This window comes from Pseudoliparis swirei, chromosome 3 (genome assembly GCF_029220125.1).
Source record: "Pseudoliparis swirei isolate HS2019 ecotype Mariana Trench chromosome 3, NWPU_hadal_v1, whole genome shotgun sequence".
Classification (NCBI taxonomy): Eukaryota; Metazoa; Chordata; class Actinopteri; order Perciformes; family Liparidae; genus Pseudoliparis; species Pseudoliparis swirei.
This window is the reverse complement of record NC_079390.1, coordinates 20370019-20390423: the sequence shown is the minus strand read 5'-3', so window position 1 is coordinate 20390423 and position 20405 is coordinate 20370019. Positions and strand designations below refer to the sequence as shown.

The 20405-nt window shown below is 45.1% G+C and overlaps 1 protein-coding gene across 4 annotated transcripts in view; it reads left to right on the top strand.

The window, feature by feature from the left end:
- The first annotated feature begins 1058 nt into the window (after positions 1 to 1058).
- The window catches only part of gria4b (glutamate receptor, ionotropic, AMPA 4b), a 116471-nt gene continuing 97124 nt past the window's right edge, over positions 1059 to 20405 (top strand). For all 4 annotated transcript variants that reach the window (XM_056411534.1, XM_056411533.1, XM_056411535.1 and 1 more), the window contains exons 1-2: positions 1059 to 1353; positions 6790 to 6948. In XM_056411534.1, the coding sequence (XP_056267509.1) occupies positions 1263 to 1353; positions 6790 to 6948 (250 nt within the window). In that variant the 5' untranslated portion in view covers positions 1059 to 1262. The remainder of the gene's footprint in view (positions 1354 to 6789; positions 6949 to 20405) is intronic.

Sequence of the window (20405 nt, the reverse complement as noted above, 5' to 3'; positions counted from 1 at the left end):
TGACGCCAAAGGGTCAGTATCGAGAATATGAATGAGAATATGTTGAAATGATACTATGTGAAACCATTTTAATCAACCCTCATAGGTTTTATTGAATCCTATTTGTAAGTAAGTATGTAAGTAAGGTGTATTTATATTGCACTTATCACAGACAAAGGGTCAAAACGTGCAGTGCAATATAGTCAATAAAAACAAATTGGCAATAACAGGGGTCAAAACATTTCAACAGTTAGAAGAGCAAAGTAAAATACACAGTAAAAGACGGTGCAATAAAAAACATAATCAAACAAATAAGAAAAATAAATAAACAAAAAAGATAAAAAAAGCAGGCCATAGAATATGTAATTCAACCAAATGCCAGGTATGTTTTGAGATGATAGTTAAATGATACTGAATTTGAAAACCTTCGTGGTGCAGGCAGAGCTTCCACAGCTCTGGTGCTACTGCCTCAAAGCTCGGGCAGCACGAGTTGACTGACAGAAGGTTTCGGAGGTTGGATCTGAGATTGCGGGCTGTTGAATATGGGCGAAGTAGTTCAGCCTCGCATGAAGGAGTCTGGCCGTGCAGGGTTCTGGATGTGAGAGCGAGGATTTCAAAGTGCACTTTATGCATTTACAATGGCACATCTGTTTAAGGTCAGCGAAGAACAATGATTTCCTCGCGCTAAAAGAGCCGTCCGTGACCAACCCCCATGTGAGCCACGCAGTCCTCTCCGCGGACACTCCCGGTGTGTTTTTCGCATCACCGGCTCTGGAAGTTTTGGAGGTAAAACGAGGAACCGAGCGGACCGACTGACGCCCCTCCCGCCTGCCCGCCCGCCCCGGTGGGGTAAAAAAAAAAGAGAAATAAAGAAGCCCATGTGTGTTATCGCTGTGATGCGAGTTGAGCCGCATCCAGACGCACTGGCCGCCGCTGGCTGATGCTCCCCCCCCCCCCACCCCACACACCCTCCTCCACCCACAGCCCCACACTCCCCTCCACCTCGTCTTGGTGGTGTTGTGCGCAAAAAAATCTCCAGCGCCGGACGGACGGACGCAGTTTGACGGCACAAACGAGCGGCACTGCGGAGGGGATATCCAAAGAAAAACAACATCCCAAGGCAGACATGGATATTTAACGGGCATTTTATATACATTTTTGTATCTCTGTTGGTTTTTTTGGGGCTTTTTTCTTTCTTTTTTCTTACCCTGTGATGTTGCTTTTGCCCCGGGGTGTTAATTAAACCTGCTCGATGTCTCTCATCAGTTTATAACCGAAACAAAATGAGGATTTCTTCTCGCGACTGGTTTCTGTTGATATTCTCTGGCTTTTGGGGACTGGCAATGGGTGCTTTCCCGAGCAGCGTTCAGATCGGTGAGTGTGAGAGCCTTAATGTTAATTCCGACCTGAAAATAAATCCTGTGAATCAATGTGTGGACGTCCTGTCCTGACATTTAGCACCCGGCACTATACTAGAAGTGGAAATTATTGCTTTCCTTTCTGCAGTCTTTTATTTTTCTTCTTCTAAAATATCACGTGCAGGCACACCAAGGTGCTTTCCCGTGTTGATGCTGTGCATGTTTAACACACGCACACACACACGGCACACACGCGCCCCCCAAATGCGCTTTGCATGTGCAGGCTACAGTGTGTATCCCAGTGCACTCCGCCACTGCAGCATATCAGAGCTGCAAAGAGTGTGTTTGTATTCCCTGTGCAGCCTGCCCGTGTGCATTGACCGCTGTTAAGACTCTCGCAGACGCCGGCTGCATTAAACCTCTGCCACACGGTCCCAGGGGCCATACAGCTCTCACTCCTTTATTTTATTTTGTTTATTCATCCGCTCGTTTTCCATTTCACAACTTAACAGTGGTGTGTGGAAATAAAGCTGATGGATTCATGGTTTTCATTTCTCGAGAGCAGGCAGATTGACTTGGTTGATTTAAAGGCATGGGAATGAAAAGAAGGTGACCTCCAGTTGGTGATCATCACAACCCACCGCACGAATAAATGAACCGGAAAGCATTCGTGCTTTTTTCTGTAAAAAAGAAAAAATAATGTGGGTATTAAGCATTTGCTCCAACTGACTTTTGTTCCTGGCTTTGCCCTCCACTGCATCCCTGCTGCTTGTAGCGGAGTCGAGGCACATCAGGACCAGTCGGACTGATGAAAAATGACAAGCTGCTCAAATGATTCTCCTTGTCCTTTTTTATCATCGTAATAACGAATCCCCGGCCTTTCCCGGGCGAGGTCAAAGGTCAGGTTTAGTTCCAGACAGCAGCCCTGGAACCGGGGACACTCGTAGCTGGGTTTAAATGTGCATCTGTGGAACTGCTGCCATCATGATAAACATTCAACTCATGTTTGCTGCTGATCGAAGCAAAACTACTGCTGTGTGTGTGATTTTCTTTGCTCACACATGTTCTGCAGTTTCAGAGTAAAAATAATAATAATTAAGCACTTCACAGTATCGTTTGAGCGGACAGCATTTCTGCCAATGACCGCAAGCATTGCTGATGTAACACCAGTGTCGTCATATTTCCCCTCCGCCCTGTCATCGATCTCTGAGAGTGTAAGAATCCACGATGTGATTCCTCACCCACCAGACTAACCCAACCCTTTTCATCTAGTTTTGAGCAGCCACCACAAAGCGTCATCAGTTCTCAGAGAGGGCAAACATCTCTCCAATCATGTTTATCAGCTTCAAACAATTGTCACTGAAAAATCAACACTCATTAGCAGCGGGTTATTTACTGTGTACACACGCCTGCAACATAGACACAAGTGCACCAATACAGCCGTGGCAAACATGCTTCACCACTGCCACAGGTTCATTCTGACAGCATTAATATGTGTGAAGACGCATCGCTAAAAGGTCTTTCATAGTTCTGTAAGACTCCACAGGTTCCCTTTTAACGATCCTGAAGCTAACGCCACTTCTAAAGAAGATCCTAAGCCTAACATCATCCGAGTGGCTGTGTGTGTGTGTCTGTGTGTGTGTGTGGGGGGGGGGGGGTTCACTAAGGTGTTGCCAGATTCTTCGACTTAATGAGACCAGTCACATCATCACACATTAAAACTGCTTTTTAACATGTCATCTGTGGAAGAAAAAAAATGCACACGTTGCAGCAGAATGCTTCACAACGAAAATTAGTCGCACAAAGCACATCCGGAGGTTTGTTTTTGTTTGTATTTTTTTTATTCAGTCAATCAAATCAAATACAATACAATATTATCCTATATACAAAAAAAATACAAGAGAGAGACTGAAAAGGTATAGGTAGAAGCAAAAAAATGCTTATAAATTCCTATCCTAAATTGAAATCAAAATAAATCAGAAAATTAATATAAAATAAAGAAAAAAAACAATAAACAGATCAAAAACTAAATATATTTATATATACTACCACATACATCTTCCATATTAATCCGTTTTTAATTACATTTATAACTCTCAAGGATTTTTTTCTAAATAATTCCCTTAAAAAACAAAAAGGAGTTCACCATTCTTACTTCTCTTTCAACATTATTCCATAATTTGACTCCTACAACAGAAATACATCTTCTTTTAATCCCTTTTTTAGCCTTTTTGTACCGTGAACTTGCAAACATCTCTCAAATCATATTTACATTCATGTATTGAAAATAAACTTTGTACACAGTCTGGCAGTGACTTTGCTTTAGCTCTGTACATTGTCTGCATTATTTTATAATAAACCAAATCATTAGGTTGATCTGGCTCACATGGATCTCAGCCGAGTGTCAATGAAAGATTCACCTATAACTTCTCCACTTCTTGCTACCTTAAGCCGCTGGCCAACAAGCTTAATATGGTAAAGAAATCTCCTTCTCTTTAAAAGAACAATAGAGGGGTCTTGGGGGTTTGGGGGGGGGGGACCACTTCGAAGTGCAAGACAAGAGACAAATGACTAACAGGGGTAGTAGCCAAGCTAGCACTGTGCGAGCTCCTCCATTGGCTTTCATGATCTTCTTACAGTTAGTGACATGAGTAAATAGTTAGCAAGGCTATTGAAAAGTATCGTATAGATACCATCGGCAGTTTACAACCATCACTTTGCACATCGTGGCGTCATCCGGCGGGTGTCCTACACAGCGTTGCGTGATGTAATAGACGCTATGATGACACGTTTTGCCTGTGAAGATCTATTAAAATAGATGTGTTAGCGAGCAGAGCTAACGGGAAGACTGTCAACAGCTGGTGTGAATTCAAAAGGTCTGTGATCGGATGTCCTCATTTAGAGAACAGGCTCTTTGGAAACCCCGGAGTCTTATTGTTGGCAAAGCATATGGTAGTCATGACGCTTTGAAGTCTGGGGCCCCCGACACTCTGTTCTCAAGCTCAACAACATCTAGCAGAAGGGAATGTCACACTTTTTTCCCTCTTTTATATTGGTGGCCAAGATAATTTTCATATTTGAATGACACATCCCGCTAGCTCCAATGTTAGCCCATTTGTGTCATCATTACAGGGTCAGAGCAGCTGGGATGTTGGGATGGGCAAAACCAGCACAGGAGGCTGCTGTTAGGGTCTTATTTTACCATAGTGTTGTTCAGTTACATACTAAAGAAATGACAGTTAACTCAAACCCCAGTCTTTTCCAACAACTTAACCAAATACACAAATTAACCCTAAATCCCTAGTAAACCTACAATGAAAGTTCATTTAAAAAAAAACACTTTGCATGTAAGGAGCGGAAACGGACACGTCCAGAACCTTCACTAGAGCCTCATAGTTTGGAGCTTCAGGCCACTGACCAGGTGGCTGTGTTTGACGAGTTGGGAATGAAAATATGTTGGTTCTAAATATGTAAAGGGGGTTCCTACTGATCGGTTGCCAAGAATATTTTTTTTGTAAATAAGGAATTAACACCTCCTGTGGGCATTTGGTTGCCAGCATGAGTCAGTTGGACGTGAAACCATCACAGTGGAAATGAAATGAAATTCCTAGCGGCTCCAGTGCTTCTCTGCCCATTACTAAAGTTATGCAAAAATATGGAAAGGATTTACATGAGTGAGCACCATAAAGGAGTGAAATATTCAAAAGTTTACATTTTAAAGAGGTCAGTTATAAAAAGAACACACTGGCATTTTGTTTTATGTGACATTCATACCGTCTGATCCCAAGAAATGTAGCCTTAGATTAGATTTTTAAATGTGAAGCCGACCGTTTCGAACCTAAAACACCACTGACATTTGCACAACCATGAACAGCATAGTCAAGATATCTTTACATGAAGAAAGCTGTAATGTCAAAAGAGATGAGAGAAAAAGAAGAAACCGAGAGCAAAGTCTCATCTCTGATGTCAAACTGATTCTCGACACTCGAGCAGCTCATGTGTAATAAACTGAATGAAAATCTGTCTTGATCCAGAAGGATATTCTGCTTACATTAATATAAAACAATGGCAATGTATATACTAATCAGACTGCATCGTCACAAAGACCATTGATGCTTATAGAGTCATGAGTTCCTATAGATGAGTACCGAATTGTCAGCCACAGTGATTTACGAGACCAATAGTGGCCAGTTATTACATTTCATATAGTGTCCAGTCAGCTGTGTCCACCTCTGATATGATAGAGGTTCCTCTCTCACCAGAGCTAGCTCCTAAAACAGTCCGTGAAACCTAAATGAATATTTGATAAAAGCTTTTGTGGAGGTTGTCCTCACAATACAAACGGCCGATGTTTGTTAAAATACGGACGATGTTTACGGACCTTGGTTTCCTGTAGCCACGAAACAACGTCTTCGTTTCCGAAACTTAACCAATCAGTTTTCTTTTTAACCATACGGATGACGGTTCAAATAAAGAAATGTTCTTGTTGTTGTGGAACCCAAACTACAATTTTGTGCCGCAATCCATAACTCCAGAGCAACTCTTGCGTCTAAGGATGGCAACGTCAGTTGGTCAACTGGTGTAGACTGAACTATTTCGATAACTACTGGAAGCATTGCCATGACATTTGGTTGACGTTTAGATTGACCCAGAGGATGAATCCTCATGACTTGAATGTTCCTCTTTTAACACCAGCAGGTTGACGTTATTTTGTCATTATATCTGATTTTACATTCGTTTGGCGAGCACATTTTAAGCAAACTTCAAGCGAAACACATTAGGAGCTTTTTCATCAACGCATTTAGAGCGAATAGATTCGGATGCAGCTTAGTTAGGTTAGAAGTTGGCACTATAGGCTAAGCATGGCTGTACTTTAATTAAGTAGAAGACGCAGAAGTTACAAACTGGAAACAAACCAAATTGAAGGCAAAAACATCTTCAAGCAAGCGGAAAAACAGTTGTGACAAAGTTTTATTGGATTTTTGCATTTCCATACAGCTTCTTCAACATGTGCATGAAAATATGCAAATGTAAAGACTATTGAAATGTCTCAGCAACAAAACCAAACACCGTATTCTATCCATTGGTTTGGTGTCACTAATAGTTCAATTCTACTTCTCCAATCAGGGCCCTTGAAGAGGTTCCAAGATGCCCCCAGCAGTTCAAGTTCAGTTTATCTGTAAAGCCCATTTTCACAAATTCCAAATTTGTCTCAGAGTGCTTTACAATCTGTACATATAGACATCCCCGTCCCTGCAGTGATGGCATACTGGTATTCCGCCACAGAGGATGTACACAAATCAGGTTTTTTCATTCTCTGAAACTGAAATCTTAGTCTACAGAAAAGATGGTCACTTTCTAACAAAACAGGAACTTTAAACATGGAGATGAAATTGGATCAAATATGCATCTGTGGCTCTTAAAATCTGGCTTCTGCCTTTCTTGTGTTCAGGCGGGCTGTTCATCAGAAACACTGATCAGGAGTACACTGCCTTTCGTTTGGCAATCTTCCTGCACAACACCAGCCCCAATGCCTCGGAAGCCCCGTTCAACCTGGTGCCCCACGTGGACAACATCGAGACGGCCAACAGCTTCGCCGTCACCAACGCCTGTAAGTCTGTCAAATTGTGTCGTGTTTTTGTGTTTGTGCACCTTGGGGGTTTGATCACGGTGAAGCAGGAAAACAAGGCTTCCTGTGCGTGACGGTCTTACCAAAATATGTGGACAATATTGTCTTTATATTAAAGCATAATTCAGTTTGATTATATCTCAGGGTCTTATTCTCACCCTCATTCCTGTGGATAATGACATTATACTCAAGTTATAGGAATAGTTGAAGTCTATTTTGCAGTAAGAAGCTGAAGAAAGGACGAAACTTCCACTGTAATCACACATTATCATTTTTACATTTATGTTTTTGCACAGATTAAAGATATAACAGGCTAATCCCATGAAGGGCTGTGTGTTGGCAAGAATATGGAGATACAATATGCAATTCTAATTCAGGGCCTATGATCCCAAAAATTGCATTACCTTAAGGGAGGGGATCATTGCAATTAAAAAAGAGAATTGACAAAGTATGACAAAACATCACATCGCGATACTCCAGTGTATCGATAACTTCTCACACCGCTATTCACGTAACTTGTATGATTCCCTGATGGACCAATTTTTTGTGATTTTGCTGTGTTCCTAGATCTCAGCAATTATTTTGGTGAGTACAATGTTTTCATGATGGATAGAAATGATGATCATATTTAGTAGTTAACCATTATATTACTAAAACATGAGTGTCTTTGTCATTTTTAAATGAAAAAACGTGGAAATGTTTTAACTGACACATATCTGGGTCGTTTATCCATTCTGCCACTAAACCAGCTCGTTGTGTGTACATGAGCATGAGTGCATGAGTGTGCATGCGTGTTGGGTGTGTGTGTGTGTGTGTGTGTATGTGATGATGTGGCAGTACAGCAGTGTCTGTGAGTGTCTGCTGGTTCACATCTGATCTGAGCAAAGCCACACACACACTGAAGGGGACAGCAGCTGTAAACACACACCCACACATACACACACACACCCACACACACAGACAACAGTCACACACAATCTCCTAACAGTAGTAGGCAGTGGTTTTTTGTTGTTGTTGTTGTGATGATCCCTGGGGAAACGTCCTGTTTCTTTGCTTCTCTCTGTGTGAGTGAGTGTGTGTGTGTGTGTGTGTGTGTGTGTGTTTGTGCAGAGGGTGAGGGTTCCCACAGAGACCATAAAGCACTGCTGCCTGACGTCTTCTGCTATCTGTGTTGTGATCTGGTGTGAGAAAAATCAATGGCTAAATTAAGCAGAGAATGAAGTGCTGTTATGTGTGTTTTGGGAATAGAGCGGTGGGTGCAGCGTGTGCGTGACGACCAGAGACACATTTCATGTTTCTCTCTGTCTGCAATCAGACTAGGAGGGCAAGTATTTCTGAAAAGTCTCGCTTCCTTTCTTTTCTGTATAACCTTATAGAGCCTTATGAATGTCAATTCCTTTGAATTTACCCTCCAGGGTTTCTGAAGTTGCATTTTGGTAAGAGAATACCGACAATGCCGAAATAGATGTCAGCAGTTACCCGTCTATAATCTATCAATGCATGAACAGAAGACTTCCACTGGATCGCTTTAATACTGAAGAAAACGTAAAAAAGTGATGATTTCGAGGAAGTTTTTATTCATTTATAAGGAGTTAAAAGGAGCGCATTTCTTCCCCTCTGAATACTCAACGGATTCATGGAAGTTATAATTGACGATATCCTCGGAGACTGTAAGTCTTTCTGAAGCTAAACACATGTGCATCCTGCCTGTCTGGTAAGAGTTGACTGAGTTGTGACTGAGAGAAGAAGGAATGTTGATGCACCTGTCCGTTTCACCTCATGCAGGATCTTTGCCTCTGCACCAATGCAGCAAACAAAAAGTCTAAAATTCGTCTGCAACATTAAAGGAGATTTTGTTTTTTTCTCTCGTGTTTATTTGGTCTATTCAGTTCAAATACTTCCATACCTAAAACCAATGTGTCTGGATAGTATTGGCCTGTTAATGAACTCTAAGATGAAGCCGTATTGATCTCTGTTGGGAACTGAGTGTTCAAGGTCTTGAATAATGCGGGAGAAAGAAAAAAAAATAGAAAAGTGTGTGGATAATGGGAACAAGAATAGAATATATGATGAGCAACACTTGCAAAGCATTATATATACTGTCTGTATGTATGTTGTATTTCACTTGCAAGGTTACGCCGTCCTCGAAACATGCATTTTGTGTTCACCCGGTCAATACAGACACTGAAGTGAGGCAGCGAGAGAGGAAACGTCTGTCAGAGGAGCTCTCGATGGCCGCTTCGAGAAGAACAGAGCAGCAGTCGTCCTGTAGGAGAGGCGTGGGTGGGCGTGAATGGTATAATTCCAGGAACAGAAGAAACTATAGGATTTTTCACCTCGAGTCTCATGGCTACATCGTCACAGGAAGCGAGTCTGCAGGACATTGATTGGCCAAGCCCAATCAGAGCAGAATTACATGAGCCAATCAATGGCTCTGATAGCTCAGGGCCAGCGGGGAACCTGAGATCGAACCCACATCGCTTGCTTTCACACCCCGTTTTACATTTCCCAGTGTCTTTGTTCCTTTTTGCCTTCTCGGCCCCCCGGTTTTGCTGCATTATCGGTGGCTCTGAGATAATGGTTATGAATAGGCAGAGTTGCCCGTGTGACGTTTAAGGACATCGCGTACTTTTGGCACGGTGGAGATGAGAGAAGGAGCTCATTTGTGAAGAGAGATCGGTTCATTCAGCGGCTCAACGTTCTACTGTCGGGGACAATTGGTGGGAGGACGAGGATAAATGTCGTTGTGTGTTCCTCATTGTCATTGCTAATCATCCAGTAGACCCCGACACTGATACATTATGTTTCAGCCGTTTGATTAACTGTATCGTCTCCATGTTATTCACTCTGGGGTCACCAGTGTTGCTGGTATCGTACTGGGACACGAAGCTGCTAATATGATTTTTATGTTGTTGGTTATCTCACAAAACTTTCAAAGGCCCCACTAATAATTGTTCACACAGCAATGTAATATATCAGTATGAAGTTATTTGTGACACCTCGGTATAATTACCATTTAAAAATAAGACCGTGGTCCAGACATTTGTTTGTCACCATTTTTCAGCGGTGATATTTAATTGATTTATCTCTGCGTGGGGAAGTTGGGCTTTTGCCCTCAAAGGAAATAATTCAAGATATGTAAAAGCATTTTTTCAGGTCTTAAATATTATAGTTTCATGTGCATCATATTCTTTCACAATTTTTTATTTAAAAAAGTTTATAAATACTTTATCATAACTGCAGGATATGAAGCATTAGTTAAGTATGAGTAAACACTTATTTAATCATTTATAAAACATTGATCCACACTTTTAGAAATATTACAACTATTTTAGTTTGATTCTAATATTTGGTAATGTTAGATGCAGCAGTGGTCTAGAGAAGTCTCTCTCTGGTCCTATGGCTCTGGCAATATTGTATAATAACTGCAAGCTACAAATAGGGAATCCATAATTTTTGTTTATTTTAAGTTCGATCCTTCTCACATGTATTAATCCGCCACTGAAAATAGTCCCAAACAAAATCCTGGTTAAGTAATGTTTATGTAAAACTACAGCTGCCTTTATGTTTTAAGAATGACAGTATACTGTATATATGTGACCTGTTATTAAATATCTACATCTTCAGTTGGACTAAATGGACTTAGGCCTGTCTGCAACGGACAAAATAAGGAAGTAGTCAAATATATTGTCTGTTTTAATAGGATTTGTTGAGAATAAGAAAGGTTTGGACGGGGGGAAAAGGGGAGAAGAAACCTTCAATAGAGCAACAGAGGAGGACCCCTCTCCCCAGATGGACCGATGCAATATATGTCATGTGTACAGAAGGAATCATTCCAGAGTTACATCGACACATTCAATGAATATTAAATAGTGTACGATTAGTTCGTAGTAGGCATGGACCACGATCCAGAAAGGGAGGAGGGGGGGGGGGCACATCAGCAGGGCCATGACAGGAGGCCGGCCCAGCAGGCAGGAGGCATCACAAAGACTCTGCGGAGGAAGCAAAGTTAATAATGTGTGATGTAGAGATGTAAATTCATCTATGAGTAGAGGGAGAAGAGGAGAGAGGTGCTCAGTGTATCCTAAAACGTCCCCCAGCAGCCTGTAAGCCTACAGCAGCATCTCTAGGGGCGGGACCAGGGCAAACCTGGTTCAGCTTTAACTGTAAGACTATTAAAGAGGAAAGTCGTAAGTCTGCTCTTAAATGAGGTGACTGCGTTTTATTTACTGGCTGTGTCTTAGTTTAAATGCAGTTCTGGTGAGCAAGGGGATCTAATCGGTCTCTGTCTCTCCATTTGGTTTCATTTCATTGAATTTATTTGTCTGCACACGACGTCTCGCAGACGGGATTATTAGATCTTGTGATAATGAGATGAGCCGTATCTCACTATACTTTCATTTTCTAAAGAGGCCGTCGGGTCAAAACAGTGACACTATTGCCTAAAAGATGGCGCATGATGCACGTCTCCTGCAGGAAGTGTTCCTTTTTCAAAGGTCATCCACACAGGCGTTGAATCTCAGCTGCGGAGCGCTTGTCGATCCGTCTCCGCCGCTAGCTCCACGCCACAGCTCCTAGCTGCTAGCTCCACGCCGCTAGCTCCAAGCCGCTAGCTCCACGCCACAGTTCCAAGCTGCTAGCTCCAAGCCGCTAGCTTCACGCCGCTAGCTCCACGCCAGTAGCTCCAAGCCGCTAGCTTCACGCCGCTAGCTCCACGCCACAGCTTCAAGCTGCTAGCTCCACGCCGCTAGATCCACGCCGCTAGCTCCACGAGTTTGTTACGCTCGATAGCCACCGTAACGTTAGCTGGTTAAGCTCCTGTTACTCTATTGACACATTACATGATAAGTGAGCTACCAGCTCCACCAGCCGGCGAGCCAACAGCCCCACCAGCCCACTTCCTGCACCCGAACGCAGTGATGTCTTCACTTGCCTCACCATCCGGCTGTGACAGCTGCCTCCGCCTGACCCAGAAAGTGGCCGAGTTGGAAGGACGAATATCCGTGCTACACCAGATCAGGGATGACGAGCTGATCCTCGACTCCCTGTTATCCAACTGTACCGACGCCGTGGCTCCGGCCCCCGAGGCCGTCTCCACTGACTCCGAGGTCTCCGTGGGCCGCGCTGCCGCTACCTCAGCTGTTCGCGAGCTGGACTCCACTGTCCCATTCCTGGAGGCCACTGACCGCTGGGCCCTGCAGGGGGCTCAACCCAATCACCCACCTCCGACTAGCTCCACTCCCGGGCCCTGGTTAACAGCCTGTCGGGGTAAACCTGGTGGGAAACTCCGCCCTCGCCACATCCACCTCATCCCCCCCAAATCCCCACCAGCAATACATTCTCCATTTTCGATGTCCACAATTCCCCCTCACTCCCTGTTCACAACACTCCACCAGAGTCCGATTCCCCCCCACTCACACAGTCTGCCTCGATCGCTGCCCGCTCTCCATCCGCGGCCAGGACCGATCGACCGTCTGTCCAGTTCACCTCTGGTCAGGGAGCCAAGCAACGGGCTTCGTCCTCCTCTGCCCGCCACACAATCCTGATGGCCGCCGTCAGGCGGTCTAGCGGTTCTCCCTGCCTCCAGCCAACTCAGGATCATCTCCCCAAATTAGACATCGTCCTCCCTTCCACAACAAATGACGCCATGGCCAACGTGCCTGGTCTGGCCACTGTGGCCCCACTCATCCCTCGCACGACTCTTATCATTGGAGATTCTACTGTCAGACTCCTCCGTTTTGTCAACGCTGTCACACACTGTTTTCCTGGAGCCACGGTCCCCGACATCATCGGGAAGCTCCCGGGTCTATTAATCTCTCTCCCAGCTACGGTCCACAAAATAATAGTGCACATTGGTACAAATGACATCTCCCGCCAACAATCTGAGGTGCTGAAAGCAGACTTCATCCGCCTGATTGACATGCTCAACAGCTGTGGAAGGTCTATTCTTCTATCCGGTCCGTTCCCCACGCTGGATCGTGGAGTTGGTCGATTTAGTCGCACTCTCAGCCTTCACACCTGGCTTCAATCAACCTGCACCTCCCACAAAATTGACTATGTTGACAACTTTAATCTGTTCTGGAACCGCCCCTCTTTCTTCTTGCGCGACGGATTCCATCCAAATCTCCTGGGCAGCCGCGTGCTTGCCGACAACATTAGGCACGCGGTGCTATCGTCCACACGTGTGAGTTGACTGAACTTGCTTATGTCACCCACCCCCCGCCGTTCCCCACCCGCCCCCTCTCTGTCCATTGAGAACTACCATGCCCCCTCTGCCGTCACCTCCTCCCCTCCTCTCCTCTCTCGCCCCTCTCCCTCTCGCTCTCTCCTTCCCTCTCTACAGCCCCCCTCACTGGCCTATCCCCGTCACTACCCGTCCCTGTTCTGTTTCTCAGCCAACTACAGCCTGCCTGAACTCATCCTCATCCGTCCACAACATTCCCTCACTCTGGACTAACTCTCGCACCCCTGTCAACAACCCGTTCCGTACTGCTAACCCCAACAACCTCCGCTCTCTCCCTCCTGCTCCTCCATCCATCTCCCTTCCCCCTCCATCCATCTCCTTTGCACTGTTAAACACTCGCTCGCTAGCCAACAAATCACTTATCATATCCGAACTCCTACTGGACAATAACATCGATCTCCTCCTCCTCACTGAAACCTGGCAACAACCCTTGGACTATTTTTCACTCAACCAGGCCACCCCCCCTAACTATAGCTACCTTGCCAAACCCCGCCTTATAGGGCGAGGGGGGGGGCTTGCCGTTTTTCATAAACGCTCCATACGCATCACCGACCTGAACCTCTCCCTTCCCCCCTCGTCTACTTTTGAGTACCTCGCCTTTTCACTGCCCAACTCCATAACTGCTCTTCTCCTCTACCGCCCCCCCAAGCCACACCCCTCTTTTCTATCAGAACTCTCTGAAGTCCTCACCGTCGCTTCCTCTCTCTCCACCCGCCTCCTTCTCACTGGTGACTTCAACATTCACGTGGATCAACCCGATTCTACCCTCACATCTGACTTCCTCTCTCCTCGACTGTTTCCATCTTACCCAACACATCACCTTCCCCACCCACATAAAAGGCCACACACTTGACCTAGTCTGCACTGCCTCCCTCCCCATAACCAACCCTCACCCTCTCTCCTTTCCACTCTCTGACCACCATTGTATCCTCTTCTCCGCCCCCCTGCCCCCACTCCATCACCCCATTAAACGCTCCATCTCTTTCCGCAACATCAAATCAGTCAACCCACTTACTCTCTCCCAGTCCATTTCCTTTGCCATCCCCTCTGATTCCTCTCTCGACGACTATGCCATCTTGCTCAACTCCATTCTCTCCGACTCCCTTGACAAACTTGCCCCCCTGAAAACCATCACAGTCTCTTTCACCACCCCCTCCCCCTGGTACACTCCTAAACTCCGCATCATGAAACAGACTGGCCGCCAACTCGAACGTCTCTACAAGAAGACACATCTCACCGTCCACGCAGATGCCTATAAACACCACATCTCCTCCTACCGAAATGCTCTTCAAGCTGCCAAGTCTGCCCACTTCTCCACCCTCATCAACAGCACCAACCGAAACCCCCGGACCCTCTTCTCTACTGTCAAAAAGCTGCTCAAACCCCCCGACAACAACTCACTTTCCTCCCCTGATCTTTGCAACTCCTTTCTTCACGCCTTCAATAACAAAGTCTCCCAAATCAATATCTCACTGTCTGCCTCTATCGCCAATTCCTCCGCCCCTCCACCCCCCAATATCACTTTCCCACCCACTGCCTGTCTGCCCCCCCCTCCTCTCTCTGTTTTCTCCCCTGCCGACTCCGCCCTCATCACTGATATCATCACTGCCTCTAAGACAACCACCTGCTCCCTCGACCCCCTCCCCACCACCCTGACCAAGGCCTGCCTCCCTGCCCTTATCCCCCATCTCACTGCTCTCTTCAATCAGTCACTGTCCCAAGGTCTTGTTCCCTCTGTCTACAAACTTGCTGCTGTCACCCCTATTCTCAAAAAGCCTTCCCTTGACCCTGCCAACCTCTCTAACTACCGCCCTATCTCCAATCTCCCATTCCTTTCCAAAACCCTTGAACGAATTGTCGCCACCCAACTCCACTTCCACCTTCAGTCCAACAACCTTTACGAACCCCTTCAGTCTGGTTTCCGCCCATCACACAGTACTGAAACTGCCCTGGTCAAAGTCATCAATGACCTACTCATCTCCTCTGACTCAGGTGCCCTCAACATCCTGATACTTCTAGACCTCAGCGCAGCCTTTGACACAGTGAGTCATCCCATCCTCCTTCTAAGGCTGCGCCAACTGGGTGTTGAGGGCACTGCACTGGACTGGTTCACCTCCTACCTCACCGACAGTAAACAGTTCATCTCCCTCAATGGTCATACCTCCACCCTTTCCTCTGTCACGCAGGGGGTCCCCCAAGGTTCAGTCCTTGGCCCCCTGCTTTTCATCTGCTACATACTCCCCCTTGGCCAAATTATTCGCAACTTCAACCTGGACTTTCACTGTTATGCCGATGATACACAGATTTACATAAACACAAAATCCACAAAGAACCCACCCCTCTCCCACATTGAAACCTGTATATCCGCAATAAAAACCTGGCTGACCCATAACTTCCTCAAACTTAACTGTGACAAAACTGAACTTCTCCTCATTGGCACTAAATCAACTCTCAACAAGACCGGACCCATCACTCTTACCATTGACGACACAACCATTACCCCCTCCCCCCTGGCTTGCAACCTTGGCTTCATCCTGGACCCCACCCTCTCATTCGACCCTCATGTTAGCTCCATTATTAAGACCTCCTATTTCCATCTCCGCAACATTGCCAAAATCAGACACTGCCTCTCTCCCACTGCCGCTGAATGCCTCATTCACGCCTTTGTCTCCTCCCGCCTGGACTACTGCAACTCCCTCCTCACGGGCATCACTTCCCGCTCCCTCCATCGACTACAGATGGTACAGAACTCTGCCGCCCGCCTGCTCACTACCACCCGGTTCCGTGATCATATCACTCCTGTCCTCCAATCTCTCCACTGGCTCCCCATCAAAGACCGCATCAACTTTAAAGTGCTCCTCCTCACCTACAAAGCACTTCACTGCCTGGCCCCCCCTTACCTGACTGACCTCCTTCTTCTCCATCGCCCTACCCTAACCCTCCGATCCTCATCCACTCCCCCCCTCATTGTTCCTCCGTCCAAACTCAAACACTTTGGTGATCGAGCCTTCTCTCGAGTTGCACCTCGTCTCTGGAATTCCCTCCCCCAGCCTGTCAGAGACTCACCTTCACTTACCACCTTCAAATCCCGCCTTAAAACCTACCTCTTCTCCCGAGCGTATGACCTCCCCTACCCTTAACCACCTCCTCTCCCCAAACCCCCCCCTCCGCTTTGCTTCTATTTTTCCCTGACTACTGTGTTTTGTTGTTCTGTTCTATTTTGTCTCTATATGTTGCCCATTCTTGTCTGTTCTTTTGCTTTGCATTTTCTGTCAGCGTCTTTGGGTCATTGAAAAGCGCTTTACAAATATAATGAATTATTATTATTATTATTATTATATCGCATTTGAATGAGAATCGCATGATCAGGTTTTTTTTTTACATCAAGTTTAACCCTCCTGTTACCTTTACATTTACTAACATATTTTACCCTCGGGGTCAATTTTAACCCAGCAATTAATATCTCCAGAAAATTAGAATTAATATTGTTTCCCAAGTTTAAGTGTGAGGTACTTTATGTTTGTTTGTTGACTACCTAAATAGCCCTTTAAATATATAAAAAAGTTGATATTTCTTATATGTTTGACACAGTGAAAAACAGCCTGGGGTCAAATTGACCCCAAAGAACACCGACGTTAAACATTGAATGGGGTCAAATTGACCCGAAAGGTAACAGGAGGGTTAAAATAAGGCATCCATGCCACCCTGGATGCAGATTTCAGTCTGTCTGTGCTTTTTTTTTGTTCGTTTGATGGTATTCGGACAGAACATCCCTCGTCTCTCACAAAGAGACTGGGCCGGAAGTGAAATGGCAAAACAACAGACTGCCTTGTTAATAATAAAACACTGAGGCAGCGTGACGATCATTTCACGGATCACTGCCTCACTGTGGGGGTGCCGTCGCTGGTAATGTGCTCAAGTTCAGGACAGTCAGTCACCTTTGAACTCGAGAGACGTCTGGACCATTTGTCTCTTTGGACGTGAGGTCACCCCCTTTGGAAGTTCAGACTAACAACATTCAGCTGTTTCTGACAGAGCACAACGGAGAAGATGGCCAGAGAATCGATGCCCAGTGGCCTTGGTACTTGTGTAATAGAACTTGGGATATCCCATCTATTTACAGTGCAGCGCAGCTGATACACTCACCTCAACAACACTTCCCGAAACTCAGATTCTCCACATTGAAGTGGAGTGAAAATGAGGAGCATACGCAAAGTCTTGCATCTTGACCACTGGCTTCATGTTTAGAAATATTTCTACAGTAAGAGTTAGAACATCTGAAAATGGTATAATTTACACGTATCATAATAATAAGTGAGAAGAAATAACCAGAGGTTTGCATCCTGGCTTTTTTGGGACTTTTGTACCATACTGTCTTATTTCAGTGTATCCATGGATGTTCTTCAACATTGGATGTGGATTGTCTCCTTGGTTTTTCTCAGGCCTAACTTTTTTGGGGAAAATAACATTGTGTTAATGAGATCTGGGAATTTGACAACATCTCTACAAATAGGTCAACAGGGTGACAAGTACGAGCAGCAGGCGACCAGACCAATCGGCGCACCTTATTTGGAAAAGAAAAGCAAACAGTAAAATGATTACTATAATTGTTTGTTGTAAATATTCATCACGGTTTACAGACAATCCAATTAGGGATGCACTTTTAATCAAATTATTGTAATCACAATTTGGACAGCTTCCTACAATTACATGAACATGATTGACTGCAATGTTCACATTTAAAACTCTGTTGCATATTGCATGAAGTACTTCCTGAATTAACAGCATAAACCTTCCTCAATGTTGAGTAAAACATTAATATTTTGGAAAAAATGTGTTGGTACAATTACATGTATATTTCTCTCTAGGAGATGCACTGTGAATAAGGATTAGTTTGGATGCAAATATATGTTCATGGCTTTGGATGTAGCGCAGCATGGAAGTGAAAGCAGTGCTATGTTCATCTAAACGTGAAAGTGCAAGTAAAGTATGTTGCACTTCAAATCAATGAATAATCAGGATGAATAACCATGATCTCAATATTGATCATAACAATGATGATTATCATTTGATGATCGTTGGCACGCCAAGTTGCCAGCAAGCACTCGTGTTGATGATCTACGAGTTTGTTTTAAATGGAGGGATGTTGATGAATAATAACCGTGTGCTTCATGCATAACTTTGGAAAATCAATGAAAGGATCATTTTATGGGAGAGTTGAGTACAGAGGAGAAAAGATGAGAATGATTAGGTGGGTTGAAATTAGGATACTAAATAAATAGTCTTTTTGGTTGTTGTTGTTGTTGTGAGTATTAGATCTCAATGCCTTCATTGAAAATCTCCATTTGAAGACGTGGCCACAGCACCATCATGTGTGAAATCAACCGGAGAAATCGAATCGATACGTTTCAGAGCAGCTGCAGAGTCCTCGGCGGTGTTTCACCTGCATTCACATGGCCGACCCTCGGGGCAACCACCCAGCCAGACAAAGGGTTTCCAATGCGTGTGTGGGTGCAAGGGGTTAATTTGACCTCCTCCATGCCGCCCAACGGCCTTCGTCTTCATTGAAACAGTGACATCTTAATCTCCGTTGAGTCATTTATATTCAGCGGGGCGCTCTGACTCACTCCAGATCCAGATAGCGAGCAGCCGGTGCTCCAAATGCAGCGTCGGAGAACCTATATTCTCTCCGCCGCTCACACATGGCTTCCTCGTGTGTCCTCGAGGATGAGGAAGACACGTTTGTGCGTGCCTGTGTGTGTCTGAAGCACAAATAAATCTGTCTGTGTGTCGCATGTTCGCTTTATTCAAGTCTATTATCTCTCCGTCCGCGGGCTCCAGCCAGAGGGGCTCTTCTGCTCTCGGGCGCTGCCCTTTAACTGGCGGCCCGTGCCCCTCATTTGTCTGAAGATTCTTCTGATGTGGTGAACATGTTCAGGCCTTTTCAGAGTTGTATACGCACGTGCGCGCAGGTGTGTGTGTATATTTGTGTGTGTGTGTGTGTAATGGCTGGTGAGAGTGGGACTGGGCAGCTAATGAGAGATTAACGTGGCGAAGCAGGGAGGAAGAGGAAGGATGGAGGGGTGAGGAGATGTGAGAGTTGAATAGTTGAAGACGAGGTCGAGGGGATTTTCACGAGGGCGATTCATTGTCCTGGTAAAAAATGTCAAATGTGAGCATGCACTGTAAGAAACTCACGCAGAGCAGATTCTGAGCGACTTTTGTACCATTAGCTACACTCGGCGGTATTAGCACCTGCCCCCCCCCCGAAATGTGTGACGGTGCAACGCTACATTTAGTCAAGACATGTTCATGCAAAGTAGCCCCTGCATCGTCGCTTGTGTTGTGGGCAAAATGCAAGGACGTCCAATGAAAGAGTTGACTTAGCGGTCAAGAGGAACAGCACGGCCCTTTTCGCTTTGCATAACAATCTGCTCCCAAAAGCTTCTCCCAGCAGAAGTAAAAAATATACTGAATTTCATAACCTCACAAAAAATGCATTAGGTATTTTACATCAATGTGACTCATTCGGCCTCTGCTTTATAGGAAAACTAAATGGAGGAAGGTGACGCACGTCTTCATCTTTCTTTGGCACAAAAAATGCCGATTCATTTAATTTTCAACCGCACAAGTACGTGTAGAATATCTGAAAACATTTGATATCTGTGTAGATTTCCTCTTTCAACTTGGTCTCCTCCCCTTCTTTCCCCTTCCGCCTCCCTGCACCTCCCCCTCCTGATCCGTGTACTGGTTATATAAGTGGCCCCCTGAGGTGTGTGTGTGTGTGTGTGTGTGTATCTGTGTTAGTGGAGGAAGGTTTATGAAGAACTCTGAGGAGACGTCCTGCACGGAGCATCAGTTAACTGTTAATCTGATCCTTCAGAGGTTGTTGGATTCATGAAATCAATGGTCTGTCTGAGGAGCTTCGGATTCATTTTAAACGTTTTCAGCGCAGAAGTTACAGTAAAGACAAAAAAAAAACCTGTGATGCACCTTACACGAAGAATGAAGCTCAAAGTCTCTAACGTTGAATGCCGTTATCAGGTTCCCTCTTCGCATCGAGCATCGACACTTCAACTTTTAGAATATATAAATAACGTTTAGAATCGAAACGCAATACATTGTTGTTTTCTTCAAATGCGAAACAACGCGACAGTGGGGGCGGTACTGTTGTTGCGTGTGTCTGAACTTTGTG